This window comes from Parasteatoda tepidariorum, chromosome 4 (assembly GCF_043381705.1).
Source record: "Parasteatoda tepidariorum isolate YZ-2023 chromosome 4, CAS_Ptep_4.0, whole genome shotgun sequence".
Taxonomy (NCBI): Eukaryota; Metazoa; Arthropoda; class Arachnida; order Araneae; family Theridiidae; genus Parasteatoda; species Parasteatoda tepidariorum.
Genome location: NC_092207.1, coordinates 17,688,847 through 17,714,427, shown reverse-complemented (window position 1 = coordinate 17,714,427; position 25,581 = coordinate 17,688,847). Strand labels below are relative to the sequence as shown.

At 26.2% G+C, this 25,581-nt stretch overlaps 1 protein-coding gene across 1 annotated transcript in view; it reads left to right on the top strand.

Moving 5' to 3' along the window:
- Positions 1–1,985: 1,985 nt before the first annotated feature.
- LOC107457243 (protein Wnt-16-like) overlaps positions 1,986–25,581 on the top strand; it is a 127,657-nt gene continuing 104,061 nt past the window's right edge. Inside the window, 1 exon segment of the mRNA NM_001323840.2 lies at positions 1,986–2,169. Within this exon segment, the coding sequence (NP_001310769.1) occupies positions 2,102–2,169 (68 nt within the window). The 5' untranslated portion in view covers positions 1,986–2,101.

The following is a 25,581-nucleotide window of genomic DNA, read 5'->3' as shown; positions in this document are numbered from 1 at the left end:
GGCATATCGGACAAATGTATATCGGGCAGTGGCACTTAACTAGACCTAATATATATTTCGGACATTTGCCATAGCTATTATGTGATCAATCAACTAAGTCAACAATCACCAATTTCGGTCATTCACAGTAACACATATAAAGAGTTAACACAAGGCATTACTGTCAAATTATGCGTTGTGTCAAATTATGCATATTACCTTTTGCAATTTTTTTTCCCTTTTGAGTTTTCTGCGTATTTAGTAAATTTGATGTCTCTTTATGATGACATTTATAATTTATTTATTTATTTTTTGCATAAGTATATATTTAAAAAAAAAATTATTTTTTTTTGGATTTTATTTAAAGTTGATATATTTTATTTGAATTGACTCATGTTTGAATTTCTTTGAACATTTTATCATTCTTCCACTTTTTTTTTTTTTTTTTTTNTTTTAAAAAAAGTATTTTTTTTTTTTTTTTTTTTTTTTGGAATTGTTACAAAGTTAAAGCATTATTTTACACAGTATTATGTATTATTCTTAGGTTTTATTTTTCTAATTTGGATTGAAATTTTAACTGTAAATATTGTATTAACTTTACACAAAAAGTGTGCAAATTTGGTTAATATCCAAAGTAAAAAGAAAAAAATAATAATAAAGTAAAATAAATTCATTTTTTTCGTGTATCGCTCTTTCCGATTAAAGTTAGAATAAAAAAAACTCGTTTCAAATTGCGCTCTTTTCCTGTTATAGTCAAATTTTTCAATACCATTCGAGAAATAGTCCGAAATGCTCGTTTCAAGCTAAATTGTTTCCTGATCTAGGAAAAAAAAAGAAAGAAGAAAAGTGATAACAAAATTTTTCCTATTAATACTAAACTTCACTAACTATTAAGAGCAAAAATAATTTGTTTCAAATAATGTTCTTTCTTTCATAAATTCAGTCGAATAAAAAAAATTCAATTTAATGATGCATTTTTTTAAATTTATTTTAATCCAAAATTTCCAGATTAATAGAAGAAAGACAAAAATAATTTAATTTAAACTAAATTGTTTTTCTGGTTAATACCAGATTTTTTAGACTAGTCGGGAAAAAAACAAAAATACTTCGATTTAAAACATTTTTATTAAAATCAAACTCTTCAAACTAATAGGAGAGAGACAAAAAATAACGTTAAAAAATTCATTAACATTGTAACGACCATATTTAAGAGAAAACTTTATATTTTTTTGATACCAGACTGAGTTTTTAGAGCAGTAAGAAAGATGCAAAAATAATTTAAAATATTTTTTTTCTTCTTATTGATACTTAATAGAAAAGAGGCCAAATAATTCAATTTAAAATGACATTGTTTATGTAATTAATACCATACTTTCCCAACTAAAAAAATGGTGTGTGGTAAAATATCTATTTATTTTTCTTTAAAATTTTTGAACAATTACTTAATTACTTACAAATGTTTTTTAAGTGTATGCATTAAAGTCCACTGAGATTTTGGCAAATCTGAGTTTGCTTAGCTAAAATCGATTATGAAAAAATAAAAATAAGAAGATTCAAAATGATATTTTTTTTAAACAACATATATATGTTAGTTTGCCAAATGTATTGATAAAATTAATTTAAAAAAAATATATTGATCTTAATTCAATGTGCCTTATGGTAGATAAAATCTACACTTAAGTTTCCTTTTCTTAACCAAAGACGTGAAATGATAGAGTTCTGAATAAAGAGCAGTAAAATACAATAAAAAAATCATTAATAATCTCCCAAACAAGTAAAATAATATCAAACAAATCAGCTTGTTGATAGTTCTTTGACAACCCTCGTGTGGCATTATCAACGCGAAAATGTTATCACTCGACAAGGAACAATATCCTTCTGGCTGTTTTGGCGACTGATGGATTCTGACGTTGGCGCCCGCACACAGGGTCCAAGTGTTTCTAGCAACCCTGTTGACAGATCAACCTCAGATGGGGGACCGAACTCATCTAGACAGAGAATGTGATTTCTTGACCACGGTTGCGCTCAATACGCAGAGAAAAGCGCTCCTTTTACGCGTTTTCATGTTTTTGGTGCGCCGATAATAATTTTTTTTCCCAGATGAATTTGTGACGTTGAAACAATGTTATCAAAGACTACTACTTTTATCTTTTTGTGTTCTTTTTTACCTTTAGCATGGACTAATTGGATGTAAGTGTTATTTTCATCTTATTTCTCACACTTTGGAACAATAATAATCAAATGTATTGTTTTAATATTATATTTATTGATGACTTTCTTTAATTATTATGTTATATATATATTTTTTAATTTGATATTAGAGTAATGTTTATTTCTACATTGATTTCTTTTTATACAATTTGGAATTTAATGATTGCATATTTAAAATTCGAATGAAAGTTGAATATTCGGATCGTTTTATGTACTTATGGAAACTACATACTTGTAAATAACTTTTCCTTATAAAATAACATTCCTAAGATACTTGATAATATTTCATGATTCAATATAATTATGAAGTTAATAAGTTTTAGTTGTAAACAAGTTGATTCATTTAACTGTTTTACAAATTGCACGATACTAAAGTACTATTGTATCTGGTTGCCAGGTAAATAACTAAAAGCTGTTCGTAATTTATTAAAACTAGTAGAAAATTTAAATATATATTTGACAATTTTGCAAATATGTAGCATGTATTAGGGAGACAAATCCATGAATAGCTGATTTATTTTGGAAAACAAATTTTCCTCTAGTGAATAACAAACAGAAATCTAGTTAAAAAAGTAACTAGAGAATTTTTTTAAGTAAAATTTTGAGAGTCACATATATTTACAGCTTTACTAAATAAAACTTTTCTTTCTTTTATAACATTTAACATGAAAAATAAAAGTGTATGAAACATTGCAGATGATACCAGTATCATTCTGAAATAATTCCTAGGCTGATGTCTGCCTAGATTTTCCCTTCGGTTGAAAGGTTTAACCTAACCTTACAATAAGGAAGGTTTCATCTTTAAAAAAAAAAGAGGAAGGAAAGAAAAGACAATTATTTCCGATAACTCTTTCAGAAAAAAAGAAGAAAGAAACATTAAAAAAATATTAATACTTTCAGGTAGAATAAGAAATAAAATCATAAAAAATAATTATTATATCAGGTAGCTCTCATATGAGAAAAAAAATTCTTAAAACTCTTAATACTTTTATACAGCTTTTAGGCGAAGAAAAAATGCTTAAAAAATAATAATAGCAGCTCTTTTATAGAAAGAAATATTTAAAAAATAATAATACTTTCGTATGCTTCTTATAAAAAGAGATATTGCATAAAGAATAATAATAATATCAGATAGCTCTTACAAGAAGAAAAATATAGAAATTGGTTATTGAAAAAAATATTATTAAAATTTAATTCCGAACATTTTTAAGCTACTAAACAGTTAGTTTACAGGGCAGTAATAGTTTTACAAGAAAAAAAAAATTAATTTCTCTCGATTTCGTTGAAAGTAAATCTCTGTAATTTGTAAAAATGATTTTTAACTAAAATTAGTGAGAAAATATTAAAAAATTTCTTGGTAAAAATTTTTTATAATTTAATTGTTAATATGAACTTTACGCTTGATGAATATATGATTTATAGACATTTTCTAAAATCTATCAATATTTAGAGATAAGAGTGCTTCTCTCATTATATAAATTTTATTTTACATGCAAAATTAATACGATTTAATAACTTATTTAAAGCGTGTATATCAAAAGAAATAATAAAGTAATTTCAGGACTGAAATTTTTTTATTATTTATTAATAGCTTGGATAGTATGAATATACAATTTCGAATCGTACATATTGTTTCGAATAATAATTTTTATAATAATAACACTTGTATATAACTATAACTTGTATAATAATAACATTAACTAAAACAATAAAGTAATTTCAGGACTGAAATTTTTTTGCTATTTATTAATAGTGTGAATATATTATTTCGAATAATAATTTTTATAATAATAAAATAGTTTCAATCACTGAATATGGCTAGCGAAATCATATTTTAACATTTTTAAATATCTTTACCAGTTTTAAATTATTCATCGGTGCGATCTGTACTGCTCTAAAACTCAGATTATTAAATTATATTAAGATATTCAGTTTAGTATTCATTAATCAATATTAAATTGGTACATCTCATTAAAAAAAAAAACCACTCTATTTACACGGTAAAAAATTCCGGATCACATTACCGTCTGAAATACGGCACTTTGGGGTTCATCATCTGTAAAATCCATTTAACTGTCAAATCCATTTTTACTGAATTATACTGCGAAATAAAGTAATATTATACAGTAATTTTTACAGTAATATTTATTTAATTAGAGTGATTTTACGGTAATTATAATTGTAAAAATTACGGTGCATTTACTTTTTTTGTTCTGCAACATGTTTCGATAAAAATGGATTTTACGGTAAAAAGTAGCGGTGGTACTTTTTACCGTTATTTGATCCGGATTTTTATACAATGTTTTTCATTCACTGAACAAAAATTATTCTACCCAAGCATTGAATAAAAATTATTTATTTTGGTCATTTATTCTGAAACAAAAACAACCAGAGATGAGAGTTGCAAAAGGCCAAATGTGTAGTAGGAGTGCAAAGCTAAGCGTAGCTAAATTATGTAACATGTTTCGATAAAAATGGATTTTACGGTAAAAAGTAGCGGTGGTACTTTTTACCGTTATTTGATCCGGATTTTTATACAATGTATTTCGTTCACTGAACAAATGTTATTCTACCCAAGCATTGAATAAAAATTATTTATTTTGGTCATTTATTCTGAAACAAAAACAACTAAAGATGAGAGTTGCAAAAGGCCGAATGTGTAGTAGGAGTGCAAAGCAAAGCGTAGCGAAATTTTGTTTTAATTCAAACAAACAAAACGAAAATTTGTTTTAATTATTTTGTATTTTATTAATTCAAATGAGATCAAGACAGAAATTTCTTTTGAGGTGATTTTACTACTCATTCGTACGTGAATGAGTAGTAAATGATTAATAGATGTAGTAGTCAATGATAGTAGAAATGAAAATAGATATAATAAAAATAAGTAGATTATAAGAATGATAGTGTTTAAATAATGATAATAAGTAAATAATAATGATAAAAATAAATAATACTTAATTTCGGATTAAATAACTGTACCGGTACTTTTCACCGTAAAATCTATTTTTATTGAAACATGTAACAAAAAATCTGTTATACAGTAATTTTTTCATTAATTTCTGTAAAATCCCTGAGTCACTGTGGTTAAATAATTAATAGTGTGAAAACTACGGTATAATATTTTACCGTTAAATTGAGTTTCTCGGTAGAACGGATTTTAAGGATGATGCACCTATATTGCAGGTTCTTTATACATTTATTTGATCCTGGATTTACTACAGTGTAGTTAATTAACTAGAATTATACAAATTTGAGTTTATAGATTTTAGAATTTTTATTAATCTTCAAAATAATTGCTTCACAATAATTACTTCAGAATAAATAGCATTTTAACTTTCCTGCTCTGTCATACTAAAACTTTTTAATAGTTTTAATTTTTTATAAATTTTCTGAACCATAAATTCATGTATAAAAATAAGGTTAAACTTATTTATTACTTTATAATACTGAGCAAAAGTGTCAATTTTCATTACCTTTGCATACTATTAAGAAATGTAATTTTTTTTCAAGGAATATTTCTTTTTTTTAATTTTTATTCCTAAAAATTCAGTATCGTTTACTATCGGTAATTGAAGTAATAACTTGTCTATAAAATGATTTATATCCACAACATTGTTTGTCAATGATTTTATTACATAACATAAGTAGTTGAGTTTTAAAACAACATCTTCCGTAAAACAATAAATTGTTTTATAAGCATAGACAGGTGTTGGTAATTTACATATCTCACTTTAGTTTGATGCGACTACAATCTAAATTCGGTCCCAATTCTTGCTGTCCCAATTGTTATTGGTGATACCTTATGAAATGTGTAAGCATGCTGGCAAAGCATTAGAATTCGCTTGTTTCACAAAATTTTCCTTACAAATTTTTTATAATTTCTTATAAAAGAATAAAATTAACTATCGTTTGCTGTCTTCTAAAAGCGAATACTCATATATAAACTATTATTAAATTATATTTTACTTATGAGGTGTTTTAAGAAATGCAGAGTGCCAAAAAAAAAATGGACCACTCTGAATACCTTTTAATCTAATGATCGTATCTTCACGTTTTAGGACTCAAATCGTAATGGTTCGAGAATTTGACCTCAGACATGCTAATTAATTAGTGCAGACGATAATTTAAGTTACGAAATCAGACACAAAAACGCACTTTCTCTTAATAATTATGCCTTTTTTTTTCAACAAATTCAGATTTCTGATCCCCAAAATATAGGGGGTGCCGCAATCTGGGAAATGTGGTCCTCATAGTTTGGTGAAGAGAGCAATCAAAAGTTTGGATCTATTGATATTAGTTTTAATTTTTGCATATCCCGCCTATGTCTCAAGAAATGTTAAAGTGAATTGAAAAGATTTTTGCAAAAAAATATAAAGTTTATTAATCCGAAGATAATAAATATTTACAAAAATAAATTTTTGTAAATATTTATTATTTTTTGATTATTTTATTTAATAATAGTTAAAAAAAATTTTGACCAGTAAGGTATACAGTTTTGACGTCATTTTAAAGTATATTATTTTCCTTGGCAAAATACAAAATTTGAGCGAAATCGATTGAATAATTCCTGATAAATTAAATTTTATAGAAGTCGTATACTATTAACTATTCGATTTCTAAGGAACTATTTCACCAATTTCGATCAAATTTAGTATTTTGTTATGTAAAATTATGTATTTTAAAATGACGTAGTTAAATAACGATTATTATTAAATAAAATAATTAAAAAATAATAAATATTTACTAAAATTTATTTTTTGCATGAAATTATCTTTGGAGAAACGAATTTTACAATTGTATGCAAGGTTTTTTTCAATTCGCTTAAAATGTTCTCGAGACATGGCGAAATACGCAAAAAGTTAAATTAACGTCAAGGGGACCCAACTTTAGAGAGCCCTCTTGACCAAAATATGGGGTCCACATATGGGGTCCCTTCTATTTTGGGGGTCAGAAAACCGAATCCGTTAAAAAAAAGGTATATTCATTCAGCGAAAGTACGTTTTTGTGTCTAATTTCATAACTTAAAATATCGTCTGCACTAACTAATTAGCATATCTGAGGTCACCTTCTTGAATTATTAAGATTGAAACGTGAAGACCCGATCATTAGATCAAAAATTATTCAGGATGATCAGGATTTTCTTTTATTTTTTTCTTCTTTTTTTTGACGCATTGTACATGTTAAGTGTCATTTAGACATCACTCAAATTACCGTGCTTGTATAAGAACAATCTGTTGTAAAGTAGTGGAAAAAAATGAGATATTTGATAAAAAATGTGACGCATAAACAAATCAGTTCTGAAGTTGGTGTTCTCAAATTAAAATGTATTTTAACTTGTTTTTACAATAGATACTACACACGAAGAACTTATTGCAATAACTCGTTAAGGGATATTTTAAAGTAACTCTTTGTACAATATTAATGTTCATATTATATCAAAAGATGCTTCTGTATATTTTGGAATATTGCTTCCTTCATATGATTTTCAATTCCTTTGTTTAATGGCATGTGTTCCTCACCGCACCTTACGCTTGGAAATGCGGCCTTCTGTGATATTAAACCTGTAATTTTTTCCAATTTCGCTTTTCACCTTTATTTTATTTTCTATTTTTTCGTTAGAAACTTAGCGTTTTCAAATATATTTTGTTTTCATCATTCACGTCTTTTGAGTCTTGAGAATGGGTGTCTAGTTTCGAGCGCTAGAAATATGTTGACTTTTTTTCATCTTTATAATTTTGAAGCCAATGAAGTTTTAACATTATTAAGCTTGGTTCCTCTTATTGAAGTTGCAACAATTTTGCACAATAATATGGTTGAAATTTTGAAATTCCCGTTAATCCTGTTTTACCTTGAACTGACTTCTTAGTGACTATATTGAATCACGATTAAGGGTGTTACTTTACTAATTTATTTTATTAACTTATTTTATTATTCTTTATTAATTTTTATTTTTAAATTAATAACGTAGTGTTAGGATGTTCATCTTAGTACGAAATCAAACATGATACTCCAACAACTAAGTATATGTTATATAAGTTTTAATATATGTGTTTGATATAATTTTTTTGTTAGTTTTAAAACATTATTAATGTTTTTTTCTTTCATCTATTTATCATTATTTTCTTTTTAACATTATTATGTTGATTAATATTTGATTATTTTAAGAAGATTCCAAGCCAAGGTGCTTTCAAAAATTCTAACGTCTCTCATAAAATTCAACATTTATGTTTAATACATTATTTATATGCTACTTTTAATTTTTTCAAGATAGATTACTTGTCTGTAATAATTTCTACAAAATTATAAATTATTAATTTTTTTAAAAGTAACTATCTTTGCTATGTATTTAACATAAACATTGAAAAAAATTACTAATTATACATCCTTTTACAAAAATTTCTTTCCAACTACGCTTTAAAACTTTTTTCCATTTGCGTAAAGCTTTCTTTGCCATGTTTAATAAATCTATAAGATTCAAAAATATACTCAATTTTTAAAATTTGGAGAAAAAAAAATGTATTTTTTAAAATTTATTTGTAGTATTTTATTTTTACAGTGCTGAATAAATAAAAATAATTCCTAAAATCTCAGTCTAATCCTATAGTTATATTTCGTTTCATATTGTGTGCCAATTTAAAAATTAAACAGATGCTGCTTTTCAAAGCATTATTTAAAATCTATTTAAAAACTTATCTCATACATTATCTCTTAGGACTTCCTATCGGAAATTTTTATCATTCTTCGAGAAAATTTTATTTCTTTTAATACGTTAATATGAAACACGAAGAAAATTGTCGTCTCGTGTGTATAAGAAAGAAAATTGTTTGTTCCTGTTAAAAATATAAGATTAAATATTATTCTCCTGGGTTGATAAAGATATGTCTATTTTTAAATTTTTATTTACATTATAAATATATTTCAAGCATTTTATATATTTTTTATTATTGTTATAGTTTTCTAAACGCGCTTAATTATTTTTTTTTATTCAAAAAGGAAATTATACTATGGTGTTTCACATATTCCGCTTTTATGTAATTTGTATTTATAATTTAGTTTCATATTATTAATAAATTTATCTCTTTATTTACGGAAAATATTATATTATAAGAAGATATATATATTATAAGTTGTGTTTATGTGTTGAACATAAATGAAATATAAATTTAAATATATTTGAAGACTTGATTTTATTGATCATTCGTTCTTTTATGTATCCAACATTTAATATTTACGATGCAATTTTCCTTTGAAATGCAGTTCTTCCGAGCTTTCGCTTTCTTATATCAAAATGAGTCTTAATTATTAAATGAGTCTCAATTGCTTGAAATAAATGTTAGCTTATAATTGTGTCTCATTTCCTTTATTTAATTATTTTATTTATTTACTTATTCATTTATGGAAATTCAGACAAAAAAGATGCTTACAACACAATTACACATTGTCAATTATTAAAATATAATTTTAAAGAAATCATGATCTGAATTTGAATAAAGTCGATACGAATTTGAATTTATTCAAAACAAAAATTAATTAATAAATTGACCAATTAGTTCTAAAATTCATTCATTCATTTTCATACATGGAGGAGGTATGGGTTTGCATTTAGAAAAAGCCAGTTGAACAAGACATCTTCTCAATTTTTTATGATGTTATAGTACATCAATCTGACAGTTTAACTGCATATCATGGCCATGCATATTATAAGCTTTGGATAAATATCATGGGTATTATTTTACAAAATTATGCTTAAGAGTAATTTATAATTTAAAGAGCAACTTAAAGACAAAAGAGGTTAAAAATTAAAATTTAGAAGAGGATTTCAAGTTTAACTTAAAGCAGCAATCCTCATTCCCTTCACGTTTATTCAAACTGTAAACACTTTCAGTTACTTCTAGAGTTAAAATTCTTTAAAAGTGTTAAAACTATTTGATTTATTTGTTATTTTTGATAATGTCAGTTGAAATGCTAAAACTAGTGTACGTTAATTTCATAAGGTTTAAAAAACACCAATAAACCATTTATGACAGTGGTTTAGGAAGTATTAAAAAAGCTATTATTGCGAGGAAGAAAAAAAACAGCTAAAAAGCTGAGTGACGTCAATACAACAAGAAAAACGCCTAGAAAAATATTTTTTATTAAAAAAAATTTTTTTTATTGTCCTACGATCTAGTTTTGAAGGGTTTTATTATCTTTCAATATTTATTTTTGTTACACTAAGTGGAAAAAAATTTAATTTTCCAAAAATAAATTAACATAATTTGCTTTATTCTTTTAAACAAAATATCACCAAATCCATGTGTTTCGAGCAATTTCAATCATGGATATGTTCAGCCTATTTCTCTAGGAACAATTCAAAAAGTTTTAATTCGTAAAATTTTTAAATTTTTAAAATCAGTAATCCTCATGTGATCATTACACTCAAAATTGATATCTGTTTCATCAGTGGAAAACCCCTGTCTAATTGTTTTGTACATAACTAAGAAAATCCGCCCCTGTTCGCTCCGCTCAACAGCCCATTTTGCATTTATCGTAAAAGTCAATATTTTCTACAAAAGCATAAACATTATATAATTCTTATAATTTCCTGTTAAACCATTTTTTTAATAATGATAACGTAAGTATTAAGTTGAAAGTAGCCCTTTCAGAGCTTCAAATTTCAACTCTTAGTTGCATATCTGTGAACTGATGAGCTACTCACGTGGTATTTTTTGCTACAAGCCTAACAGTTAATAATTTTCGAAATTTCTCTGTGCCATCATTCGTTTTACATACATTAGATATTTGAAGTTTCGAAGTCTTTTAGTTTTTGAGACTCTAAACAACATGTAACGTAAAGTTTAACAAACAAAACGCAGCGAAAGCAATGCTACTGATTTTTTAGTATCGAGGAAAAAAATCATAAAACCATTAAAATGCTTACGAAAAAACCTGTATTGTATAAAACTTGAAATCGAGCCATGGTTGCCGTCAATTTAACCGTTAGAGTATTTCGTGGTCTTCCTCTCCATGTAACGCAACTGCGGGCTAGTTCTATAAAAAAAACTCCTCCACGAAGGCAAATTTCTCCCAATACTTGATTCAGGAGTTCTTTTACTTTCTGGATTGAGTTCAAAATTACGAGGATATGGAGTTGAACATTGGCAGTCGAACACTCAAAATTGGGTCGACTGTTTAACGTCGGCAATAAAATAAAATTTTCAAAGCTGATTATAACATGCTTCTTGCAGGAAGTAAATCTGATGCGGAGTTTTAATTTAATATAGCACAACAACTTTAATTAAAAATATTCTTAGCTGATTCACCTATAATAAAAAAAGACCTGTGGATTTCTGTAATCAATAAGGTTAGACGAACTTTATTTTCATTCATCTTTCGTGTGTTGATTACGAGATGATCAAAGTTGGTTTTTAATTTCTCCCATTGTTTCCGATGGAAGAATGGTGAACCATTAATAATCTCTTATCGACTAAATAAAGTTCATCTTCCCAATTCGGTACAAGAAAAGTTGAAATACGGGAAATTGTAAAAATCAAATATTTGAATTATTTTACGAATATTCCACGTCTGATAAATATAACAGATATTATTTTTGCTGTTCGTGGTAAAAATACTTTATTTCTTTTTTTTCTCAGTAATTTGTTAAAACTACAAAAATATTTGCTGTTTCCAGTTTGAAATAATCATCTGAAAAATATTTGGAACAGCTATTAAAATTTGCAAATTATCTTTAAATGAAATTTGAATCTTAAAACTAGATAATTTCATTATATTTAATGTTTTTTCTTCTTAATTTTGTCATTTTACACTACACTATAAAAGAGAAAAAATGTAATATTACTGGAAAATCTCTTGGGAACTTGGACACTATAAACATTTTTAATAATGTTGCTTCATAAGCTTAGTAAACATCCTTATAGTCAANTCGGTACAAGAAAAGTTGAAATACGGGAAATTGTAAAAATCAAATATTTGAATTATTCTACGAATATTTCTACGTCTGATAAATAAAACGGATAGTATTTTCGCTGTTTATGGTAAAAATATTTTATTTATTTTTTTCTCAGTAATTTGTTAAAACTACAAAATTATTTGGTGTTTCCAGTTTGAAATAATCATCATCTGAAAAATATTTGGAACAGCTATTAAAATTTGCAAATTATCTTTAAATGAAATTTGAGTCTTAAAACTAGTTAGTTTCATTACATACTTGGATACTTGGATACTAGAAACCTTTTTAGTAACCTTGTTGCATAAACTTAGCAAACATACTTATTGTCAATTGTTGATATACTTATTTTTATAAACAAAAGGTCAATTCTGTAACAGTTTTGGAATTCTCATTTCGTATAAAAAGATTTTAAAATCATAATTTAAATTACGCATAAATTTTGTATCTTTTATGAAAATCAATTTAAAATAGTATTACTTGCTTCAATAAAAATTATTTTAATATTTTATAATAAAAAAACGCAAGTACAGAGTATTGTGGCCAAGCAATTTTATAAATTTTATACTTTAGAATTATTTTTTCGTTCTCAGATTTGAACATTTGACCTTGAATTGCATTAATATACCGAAATTACATAACAAAAAATTAAATAGAAATATTTTTTGAGCTTCAATTCATAGACAAATCAAATAGATAGATAGGCGAACAATGACAACAGATAGACAATCAATGAATTATCCAATCAAGATGCAAAGATAATTCTGATTACACGTAATAATGATTGTAATCACTAGTCATTGTTATTTATAATTGTTAAACATAGTTACTTGAAGTCATTAGTCATTATTAGTTAGTCACTTTAGTCATTATTTTTTACAATCGTCAGTTGTTATTGCATGTATTAATTGGTCAATAATACTAATGTCAATATACTAATAATAATTTAGTAGTCATTAATAATAGTTACTCGCATTAATTGTTAAACATAGTTACTTGAAGTCTTTAGTCATTATTTCTGCAATCTTTCGTCATTATTAGTCAGTCACTTTAGTCATTATTTTTTATAATCGTCAGTTATTATTGCATGTATTCATTGGTCAGTAATACTTGTAGTCATTAATAATAGTTACTCACAATCTTTTATTATTATTTATTGTAATCTTTAATCATTGTTACGAGTAATCTTTAATCATTATTTCTTATAATCTTTAGTCATTTTTACTTTTTAGTTAACCATTATTACTTGTATTGTTAGTCATTATTACCAGAAATCTTTAAATGTTATTTCTTATAATGCTTAGTCATTATTACTTATATTGGTGATCATTATTACTTGCAATTTATTTCAAAGTTTTCTGAAGTCGAGATATTACTGTAACATTTTTAATATTTCCTAAGATTACATACACTAATTTGTATTCTTCTTCTATATTTTAATTACAATGTATCATATCTCCTATGTTATTTGATATCAATCAAGGAAATATAGGATTTTTTTAAAAATTATAGACTATGATTTGAAATATTGATAACACAGCAAATCTGATTCAAGATCGGTTATCTAATCTTAAGGAAAGCAAAATCTATTACATGATGTTATAAATACAAAATCCGGAGTGAAATTAGGGATATTGAAGTTTGAAAAACGAGCGCCATATTTTATTTATTTATTGGGTCGTGCTTAAATGTGCATTTGGGTGAATGAGTAAGAAAATGTATAGAGTGTTTTGTCAATACAATCTCACTATAGACTGTTTATCTGTAAGAGGTTAAGAGGAAAGTTTTATATTTAATCTTATCTCAGAGAATGAATTGAGAGAAGACAGAACAATAATCTAAAGTATGGAGAACAAAGACCCTGAATGATAACAAACATTAAGAAACAACTGAATCCTAATCGATGTCTATTGACGATGAAGACATGACACTTAGAATACACCAACCTGAGATTTCTTTTTTTTTCTCTCTTTTTCTTTTTCCCTCACCTATCATATCCCCTTTTTCTTTTTTATCATAGCCTTTTGAAAAGTGATACTTTTAATAGACATGTTTTCAGTGATGTGATTGAATGTTTAGTATTTTTGGAGAACGCAACCACCAGTAGGAATTTTTATTGCCTTTGGAAAATTCTAATTTTTATCGGTTTGGGGAACTAAGGAGGAGCAATTTAAATCGATTTTGAAGCAATTTGGTTCAGTAATTTGTATTGCTTTTTTTATACTTTATAACCGTCGTTGAACAGCCTACCCAATTTTATGGGTTTACGACTACTAATGTTCAACTCCGCAGCCTTTTTGAACTCTATCCAGAAGACAAGGGAACTCCTGGATCAAATATTGGGAGAAATTTGCCTTCGTGGAGAACTTTTTCATGGAGCTAACCCGCATTTGCTTTACATGGAGAGGAAGACCACGTGAACCTTCCACGGTTAGCCTGACGGCAAGAGGACTCTAACCCATGATCCGTCTACCACTGAGGATATTCCACGTCAGCGCTGCGGTCGGTGCAAGCCGGAGGCGGAATTCGTATCGTCTGGGATTCGAACGCGGTTCGCCTCATTGGAAGGCGACCGCTCTATCCCCTGAGCCATCGCGGCTCTTGTATTGTTTTTGAAAGAAATGAGAAGAAGTGATTTTAGTTAGTTTTGAAGCAAGGATAAGTTGCAATTTTGAATAGTTTTCGTTAATTTGGAAGCAGCTAATTTGATTGATTTTAAAAATATAGAAGCAGCTCTTTACATTATTTTTGAAGTAATGAGAAACGACAATTCTTATTTGCTTTTGTGCAGAAATTTCCTTTGGTTGAGACATAATGAGAAGCAGTGATTTTTATTCTTTTTGGAGATGTGAGTCACCGCAATTTCCATTGGTTTTGAAATTATGTGAAATAAATATTTTTATTTGTTGTGCCGCAAAAATTTCCATTGGTTGTGGAATAAAGAGAAGCAGTAATTTTCATTATTTTTGGAGTTGTGAGTGGCAACAATTTCCATTGTTTTCAAAAGAAGGAAAAACAATAATTTTTATTTGCTGTGGTGCTGAAATTTCCATTGGTTGTGGAATAAAGAGACGCTGTAATTTTCATTTGTTTTGGAGTTGAGAGTGGCAACACAGTCTCCACTGATTTTGAAGTTATGAGAAACAACAATTTTTATTTGTTGTGCTGCAATAATTTCTATTGGTTGTGGAATAAAGAGAAACAGTAATTTTCATTAATTTTGGAGTTGTGAGTGGCAGCAATTTCCATTGTTTTTAATAACAGTGAGAGGCAATCATTTCTATTGGTTTTGGAGCGGAAATTTCGATTGTTTGGCTCCTTTTGGTTCGTAGGAATTTTCAATGTTTTTAAGGGCTGTGCAAAGCACCAATTTTAATTGGTTAAGCAGTTTGGTGCAGCTCTGTTTGTTTCGGAAAAATGAGAAGCAACAATTGTTATCGATTTCATGGAAATGAGAATCATCAGTTTTCTTTGCTTTTGGAATAATGGAATACATCAATTTTCATTGTTTTTTTGAGCAGTCTGAAGTAATAACTTTTATTTGCAATGCATCAGTCCGGAATTGCAAACTTTAACCAATTTTGGAATTTTGAGTAGTTGAGCAATTATGAGCAGTTAAGAACTACATCTTTTTATTTACGGAGAAATAATGTATTCTTGAAAATGTAATTCAAAACATCTGTTGATATAAACTTAATTGAAATTATGAATTTCATATTTTAGCAGCAAAAGTTATTTTTTCGAGAAGATCTAATCAGATTTTGTGACAATATTTTGCTTTTGTGTTAGGCTTCTACAAATTTCATTGTATTTTCTGAAATTATAACTTTCAACTTTAGTAACAAAAACGTATTTTTTGGAGCAAGTTTAATTATAATTTGGGAAAAAAACTTGTTTTCGACCTAGGTTGGTGCAAATTTTACTCTATTTTCTGAAAAATTTTATATTGTATAGAAATTTGGATTTCGAATATAGCTATGATCAATTGGAATAGGTATGGACTAATTTTGAGATCTTTTGTGGATTAGGACCAGTTAAGAATAAAAATGAAATAATTATTTTTTTTTATTCTGCAACGATTTTGATGGTTATAATTAATTATTTCAACAGAAGACTTCGAGTTTTTTGTGATTATTGACTTCTTAATGTTATTTATCGTTTATAGATTATAGTTATTGTTTTGCGCGGGTAAAACATTGTCAAATCTTGCTATTGTATTTAGTTCTTGCCTCTACTTGTTTTGAATTAATAGTCAAGATACCACTGGTTTAAGTCAAATTAAATACCTGATTTTTTAGATAGAAATCATTGATTTAAATACTAAAAGTAAATAAAAGATAGGTTAAATAATAAGCTTCAGAATTAAACAATTTAAAATGGAATTTTTTAAAAGTATTATAAAATAATTTTAATAAAGCTTACATAACATTTTTACATACACTGACTGTTAACAAATTGACAAAAATTCTTAGTCTTACTTTTAAAAAAAAAAAGCAATGCTGAGGTAAGTTATTGAAATATGCTTATGATAGATCTTACCTAAATCTTATATTTTATTTACTGTATTTATATTGAATGTCATCTTTTACATAAATGATGCTTTAAATTTGATTATACTGTTTTTTTCTTTCGCTATATATATATACTAATTTATACATTACAACTTTTTTTTGAGTTGAATAACTTAATGTTTAAAAGGTATTCTAACAGAATCCATTTTTCGCCCTTTATAGTACAAATAATAATTACATACAAAGTTACTCAAATTTCTGGAAATTATATTTCCTAAAATTATTATAACCTACTAATTATTTGATAACTTTAAAAATCTTCAATGCTTAATATCCATTTAATAATTCAATTTAGAAAGAATCGTGATTTTACTTTTTAACAAATACAAAGATACTGAAGTTGACCCCATCTTTTAGCTTTCTACGATATTTCGTGTTACGCAAATTTCACTAAAATGTTATTTACTTCATTTTTCCGCGTTCGTTTATTTGCGTTGCGTGCAATTGTTAATATAATCATCCCTTGGAATGCTCCATGATATAGCGAATGTACCTATTATCGTAAGCTAAGTTTGTGATTAATAATACAGACTTATTTTATATCAAGCTTGTTAAATTATTTTTTAGGTTATTAATTGTATGTGCTGTATTTATTTGGAGAAGTTCTTGATTATTAAAGCTTTTTCTCGCATAATGTTTAAGGAATGGTATGGTCATACCAATTTGTGAAAAATTTGTTATTAATACATTTCAAACATTGCTTAAAAACAGCTTTCATGCCATTACATTTAATTTTTAAGTTCGAACTAACCTAAATATTTAACACTAACATAAAGAGAATTAAAAATTTTGTTACAAGACTACTTATTAAATAATACTATGTTGTTGTTTCTAATACCACTTGCTAATCAGTAAGACTGCTTAATGTAAGCAAGCTAATTTAAAGCATAGGAAGCATTTCTTGCTTTTTTACGGCCAAGAATACGACTTTAGCCACTCATACGTCCCAACCCGTTTATAGAGTGGCCCCATTCATACATCCATTCGTCCACGGATTGAAATTTTGACCTGAACCAGAGAACAATCAATCTCCAATTCAGTACCCTCAGAGGTATTGATTTGTTATGGGAACATGGTGGACTTTGTGACCCAACAGATTTAACATCCACCGGTCACCATTTACAACACAGTGAGTCTTCGGCCAGCGGGGATCAAAATCACGACCTCTTTGACACGGACTCAACGCCTAACTAACCAGGCTGTTCTGGCCAAAAAATATACTATACTATAATAAATAATACTATTGCTTATTATAAGACTACTTATTATTTGGTAACCCGGTAACATAAGTTTCAAGACTACCTGCGATCATTAGGCAAATTTGAAAGCAAGTTTTAAATTTAAGTGCTAAGTACTAAGAGCAATTCTGACGAAGGCCGTAGTGCTTACACCTGTGATTTCTTTTTAAATTGTAAATTTATGTATTGCATAAGAGTGAACATATATCATGGAAAGGGGACTACTTAAGACTGTTAGTAAATAATTACTTAATTAGAAAATATAATAGTCTAATAAGATGGGAGATCTTTAAAATAGAAAAATGAAATAATAAATTTCGCCTTATTTCAAAAAGTAATTCTTTATTAACAATTTTTTGAAGAATACAAATTAAGATTTAAAACATTTTCCTAGCTGTAAATATGAAAAAAAAAGGTGCGTCAATTTCAATAACAAGTCAAAGATGGTAATTCTTTCGAGTTATTCTTTAAGGTCAAAGAAGGTATTCGAGTAATTATACTTATTTCAACATTCAAGGAAGATTTACGATATTTAATTATAAAAAAAAAATGCTATTTAAAACATCATTTTGCCAAATTTTTTATTATTTTTTAAATAGATAAAAATAGAAATTTTGATTTATACGTTTTTAACATACCGTCTGCATTATAATTTTTCACAAAAAAAAGGGAAATTTCAGTAAATCTAGGCTAAATTAATACATTTGGTCAAGATTTGTATGATAATTAGGCATCAATTCAAAGCACACGAAAAAAGAATTAGCATATACATTTCCTTATCATTCAACTGCTGATAAGTATATGTTTACAATAGTCTTAAAACTGGAAATATAGTTTTTATATCTTCGTCAGCTATCTCGTTTAAATAATTCCACCGTAAGTTCCAAACTTGATTTCTTAAAATAATGTATTCCTAAGGCGTCTAATATTTAACTGTAGCAGCCACGTGTAGTCTGAAATTCGAATTTGAGTACATGATAGGGGGCATATTTTTTTTTTAAGGAGAAATATTTTGCGTGGAATAATTTTAATTAACAAGGCGTTTACTTTACAAAAACTCAATTGCCATAATTTTAAAGATTTTCATTATTATCTTCGATTTTTCATTGTTAAATCTACAGAACTTATTATTATCTTATCATTAGAATCGAATTGTTATCTTATATTTGTGATTTTAAATCTACGTAACTTAAAAGGTTCAATTTCAAAAGATCGTCATTATGATTATGTATTTTCAATTTTAAATGCACAAAACTTTTTATTAGTTATCATTATTATCTAAATTTGTTATTGTTTTATGCTATAAATCTAAAGGATTTGTTAAATACATAATTATTATCGTCATTCTTCTATTGTTTTGTGCTATAAATTTAAGAGATTCGTTAAATATATCATTATTATCATCGTTTTTTTAATTATTATCTATTTAACTTAAAAGATTCTCATTATCATTTTCATTTTTCATTCTTAAACTATGAAACTTATAAGGTTATTATTAGCAATTTCATTTTGTGTTGTTTTATCAAATCATTTTAAAAGATCCTCTTAATTGTGTCTGTTTTTTGTTAAATCAATAAAATATAAAACAAATTCGTTATTAATTGCTTTTTCATTTTTAAATCTATTTAACTTAAAAGATGCTCATAATTACTTAAATTTTGCTGGTTATTCTACAAAATATAAGATATTCTCATTATTATTTTCCTTTTATTGTTAAAACTATGACATTCAGAGATTCTCATTATTGTTTTTGCTTCATTGTTAAAACTACTGAACTTGGAAGATTTTCATTTATATCTTCAATTGTCATTGTTATTTCAATTATGTCATTGTAATTCAATTGTTATTATTATTTTTATTTTTTATTTCTAAACCTACTAAACTTAAATGATTATAGATTAAAGAATTTAGACATGAATTCAAAATTTAAAAAAAAACAATTATTCAACCGTCTATCTAAATCTTAAGGAATAAGAGATTTTATTAGCTATAAAGAAAAATTTAAAAATGAATCAAATTACCAGCAAAAATTCCTATATTCTCGCCTAATTTTTAAAAGGACAATAAATCAAAATTTAGAAGAGAATTTTAAATTTTTGTTGTCTATTTTTAAAAGTTAAAATCTTTTTCTAGCGACATTAAAATAATTTACATTAAAATAAGCCAAAAATTTTCAAAACAGTTACCTAAATTAAGTTTATTATCTAAACTGTTTGATCGATAATATTTTGAAAGGTTATATGCATGTCTTTCATTTGCCATTGAAAGATCAATTTCCTTAAATAAAAATCCAACTAATAAGCTCAAAAAATGTTGTCATTAGTCTGTTTGTAAAGGAAGGGGACCAAAATAATTTTCTTTTCGTTGGCGATCTTTTACATTTCATTCTGGCAATATGCTGTTTTCAAATTAATTCCCAAATATAAAGCGGCTTAGATTCTTAGAAAATATAGCCAGATTAACTGACGCTTATATCTATTTTATATTTTCAACTTTATTTTGTATCAAAATTGTATCACTGAGAAAATTTTATATATAGGGAGCGGTAGACAAATTTTATTTTCTATGGCGGTTTTTTTCCCTTTCATTTCGGCATATGCTAATTTTAGATAAATACCAATATAATAATAATTAGAGATTTTTAGATTAATGCAGAACATCTGAGATTAATTGATTCATAGAAAAAGATTAGCAGAAGCTAATTCAGCTATACATTTCTAAATTTAAATTCTATTTTGCCTCAAAACTGTATCAATAAAAACATTATGTAAAAGGGAAAAAAATTTTAGATTCAGTTCGAATTGCGAAACGATAAAGCACCGATGCAAGACAAGAAATCTTTTCACGATTTTTAAACTTTTTTTTCTTCATATTAGTAAAACTTACCTTAAAATAAAATATCTATTTCTGTAGAGTATTTCAGAATATTGTTACTTTTTATAATGCTTGTCTACCCTTTTAGATAAAGCAAACATCCTGTAACAAATAAAATCGTTTGAGTTATTGCTTATTTTACTCAAACGATAAATCACGTTTAATTTTTCTTTTCTGATATTTTTATTTATTAAAGTAAAGGATGTCGTCTGCGTACCTATTTTGTTTTAGGAAAACAAAGATCTTAAACACCTGTTCAGCATTTTTATTACTTTTCAATGTCCTCTCAATTTAAACTTATAAACTATTGTTAAAAAGAACAAATATAGTATTGAACGATTCTAAAAGTCTGTCTTGGACAGTAAGGAAAAATTAACCGAAAATTATGAAGTTTGCTAAGTTGTGGTTCGTAAATCAACACAACAATAGTCGTTTGTTCAAACAAACTATATTTTATGCGAATATTAGGTTTGCGAAAACTGTAAAATTTGAGCGGATGTTTCTTCAGCAGAGAAACTTAATTCTTAGTAATTTTTAATGGCATCCTACTGTCGTATATGTTTGTTATGTTTTCCGTATAATTATGTAAAAAGTAGATCAATTAAAAGCATGAAATATACGAATCCTATTAATAATACGAAGACATATTGTAATTCCAAAAGGAAAAATTGTCATGCATAGGTAATATTTATCTATGTTGTATACAAAAATGCTGCAGTTACATAGTATCAACTAAAATATTCTATATTTCTAAGCCTGTGTTCAGTATAGAAGGTATGATTTATATTTACTTTATGTGATCTGCACCCAATAATTTGTGGTTTGATAATAAATTTGATATATTTATTCATTATACTAAAACATATAAAACCATAATAATAGACATTTGAGTTCATCTTAATAAAAAAATACATACATTTTTCTATAATCAGTATCAAAGCTTATTTATTTTAACAAATTTTTTTAAGTTTGATTAAAATTGTTTTACCAAAGAATTGTTCGAAATTTTGCAAAAAATTTTCGTAAAAATTATTTTACACCAAGGTGGTGTTTCATTGCCTCAAAACCAAAAATATTTTCTAGCGTAGTGAAACATTTAGAATGTCCTTTTATACTTCTTTGTGTTGAGTAGCCGCCACCATGTTTATTGTTCAGTAACACCAAAATTTATTATTACAGTAACATATGAAACACATAAGAATTATCAAAGTTACATTTACGATATAATCTAAAGCAAGAATTATAAATTTAGGATACATATATACAACATTTCTTAAACTAACATTAGAAATTAAATGAAGCATACAAAGCACATTCAGAATATTAATATGAATTCGAACACAACTGAAGTGAAGTTTAAAGAAATTTAAATTATTTTATAGAATTGGCTGATTTATGTAAATCTCATGAAAACGTAAATATCTTTTTGATACAACTAAAAACATTCATGCATTTTATAACAGTTTATAAGAGTCTTTTGTCAAATCATTCAGTCAAGAAAATTTAAATTATTCGATAAGTAATCGACTACAATCAATGTTTTTTTATCAATCAGTAAAAAATATTAAAAATTACTTGGTTTTAAATAGTCCAATTTGTCAATTCAATCTGACAAGGAAGACACGTGCTTCACCAGTATACACTTCACGCAAACAAACTGTCATGTTTGCCACCATTTTGTCACTAACTTGGTGGCACACAATTATTACACAATTATTCGCCTTCAAACTTCTTATAACAGTTCAGAAGTATTTGTTATATGTTTAAAACATGCTCCACCACCATTTCCCGCAAATTTAGTAAAATAGTTTAAATACACACAAATAATCCGCCAAATTTACTCAGCTACGAAAAACACAAACTTCCTAACCAAAGAGCTGCAGATCGATGTAAGTTTTATCAAGTATTGGTGTTTAGATTTAATTACGCCGTTTGAAGTGTGAAGGAACGCGCGATTCTGTATTTACTCGAAATAAAGTAATAATTCGCACAATTTTTTGACTTTTTCAACACCAAATTCGGACAGGTATTACACTACAGATATTACAGTGTAGTTATTCAATTAAAAAAGCGTTGCATTTTTTAAATAAAATCTTTGAGAAGAAGCACTTGTTTTAATTACTTAATTACTTAATTGTTTTAATTACCTTCGAGAAATAACACATATTAAATGTATCTAATTAATTTAAGAAATATTTTAGGCCACTTCGGGCTTTTTAAAAAAATTAGTTTTGATTGAAAAAAAATTTTAGATCGAGATTAAAAAACATAAAACAAAAGTGTAAAACATAAAATTTTTGGAAAAAAAAGAGAACAAATTTATTTCGAATGCATATAGATTACGAAATAAAAGTTAGAATTTTAATAAGAAATAAAATTCAATTGTAAAATCTTATTTTTTAGTCATAAACAGTGAAGGAAGCAGGTATATAATGAAATAAATCATACAAATATATGGTAGAACAAATGAAATCGTTGTATAATGGAACAATTATATATTAAAAGATTGTGTAATAATACGAATATATAAAATGATTTTGAGGAAACAAACATGGTGTATCAAATGAAATAGGTATACAATAAAATAAATGAAACAATTATTTAACATAACAAGTATTTGATGAATCAAATGTAATAAGTACATAATGTTAAGAGAAAAAAAATAATTTAGTTTGTTACTAAGATGTGAAAAAATATCTGTATATTTTCGAATAGAAGCTGATCTTTTTAAAATATTGTGTATTTTTTTCTTCCAAATATTATCCAACAGTATGAAAAGTTATTGAAATGGATAAAAATGACCAGAAAAAAAAACTGCGAAACGTTCGAATATATCGCTATAAAATCTTTACATTTTGTAAAATTAATAGCTAAAAATAAATAATAGTGGCTATTTTCCAATTTGAAACACTTTGAGCTAGCGGAAAATAATCAAAGTATTTTTTTTAAAATTTGATCCTTGGTTATTAAATATTATATTTTCGTCACATTATTTATATGACATTTCTTTGTCTTCTTCAATAGTATATTAAATTATATTCAGTTTTTTTTTAAATATCAGAACAATTTTCCTTCGTAATTTCTTAATGATTAAGTAAATAATACTTTTATTACCCCAAATAAGAAATTGCGTGTTATTTACGATGCAACGATAATTATTGTAAAATAATGATGTCATATAAAATTTATAATAAAAATTTCATTACGAAAGTTTTTTGTGAGTTTACTTCAAGTGTTTTCCAACTATTTGGTGCTACTGCCTTTCTATTTATTGTGTGGAAACAAATAAATTTTTTAATAACTCGAAACAACAGCTTAGTATGAAAAAAAGTGCCAACAAAATAAATTTCAATTAGTGTAAAAAAATTTCAATTAGTGTCTGGCAAATCTCTTAAACGAAAGATTTTACTATTAAATTGGAAAATAGAGTAGTTAGTAATATTTTCTTTTTTAAAGAAAAATATTACTTCTATACATAATATGAATACTATGTCTGAATTAGTATTTGTCAAAGGTTTTTGAACGAAAGGTTTAATTAACTAACTTCAAATCAGTAAAGTTTCATATTGTAATTAACGCATATTATAATTACTACGGAAATAGTTTTTCGTTTAATATCTTGAGAGAATTATTTAATTGATTTTTAATAATTTATTTTGAGTTTTTGAAATCTATAGCAGCTGCTTATTTTTTTATACTTTCTTTTAAGAAAAATTAATACTTCTTAGTACAATGTAAATATTTGTATCTGAATTTGTATTCTGAATTTATATTTTTCAAATATCCAGAACAAATGATTCAAATAACAAATTTAAAACTAACTCGTTTTCCTAATTTAATTCTTAACACATATAACTGTTTCTTCTGAATTAACATTCCTCGGATATCTTGAACGAAATATTTAGCTAACAAATTGAAAATTAGTGCATCTTCATAATTTTATTCTTTACGCATCTAAACATTACTTCCGAATTAGTATTCTTCAAGCATTTTAAGAGAAAAATTAAATTTAACGCAACTGTATATTTTTGTGCAATAAAATTAAGCAATTTTGAATTATTGCATAGTTTAATATAATACGCATATAAACATTAAGTGCTGAATTATTTTGAGTCTAAATTTTAATTAATCAAATGAAGATTATCAGCAATTATAAGCTAAGCGAAGAAATGTTGCAAATTGTATAATTTTATTCTTAACACATACGAAATGGTATTTCATACCGGATAAAAAATTTATGATTTTTTTTTCCTTCAAATTTGTTGATATCTTCCTTCTTTTGTCAAATATTTTGAAAGAAAAAAGATAACAACTGATTTATTTTTTTTATTTAAAGTCGCCGCAGAACTACTTTGTCAAAGTTTCAATTTATTCAGAATGAAGACGAAAAAATCGTGATTTGAAGGCAGATCCTCATTTTTCTATGGGAAATCTTTCTCAAAAAAAATTATAAATGTAACAGGATGAAAGATAAAGAGATGTTTCAGATTCCACAGTTAGCTACAATTTACTTATTTTAATTAGCGCTATAAATAAACATGATTATAACATACCTTACGCTCGTTTTCATCAGCAGTGCTGTTGGTCCAGTCCCCGTCAGGGACAGTCAGATATCAAAAAATTTTTATGTTAGCACTTTTTTTTTATTTATTTTTTTTACAGATATGAATTAAATTCTTTTTATGTATTCACACTCGGTAAAAGATATTTTAGACAAAATTGCATATTTATAGAATGTTTATATATATATATATATATACTG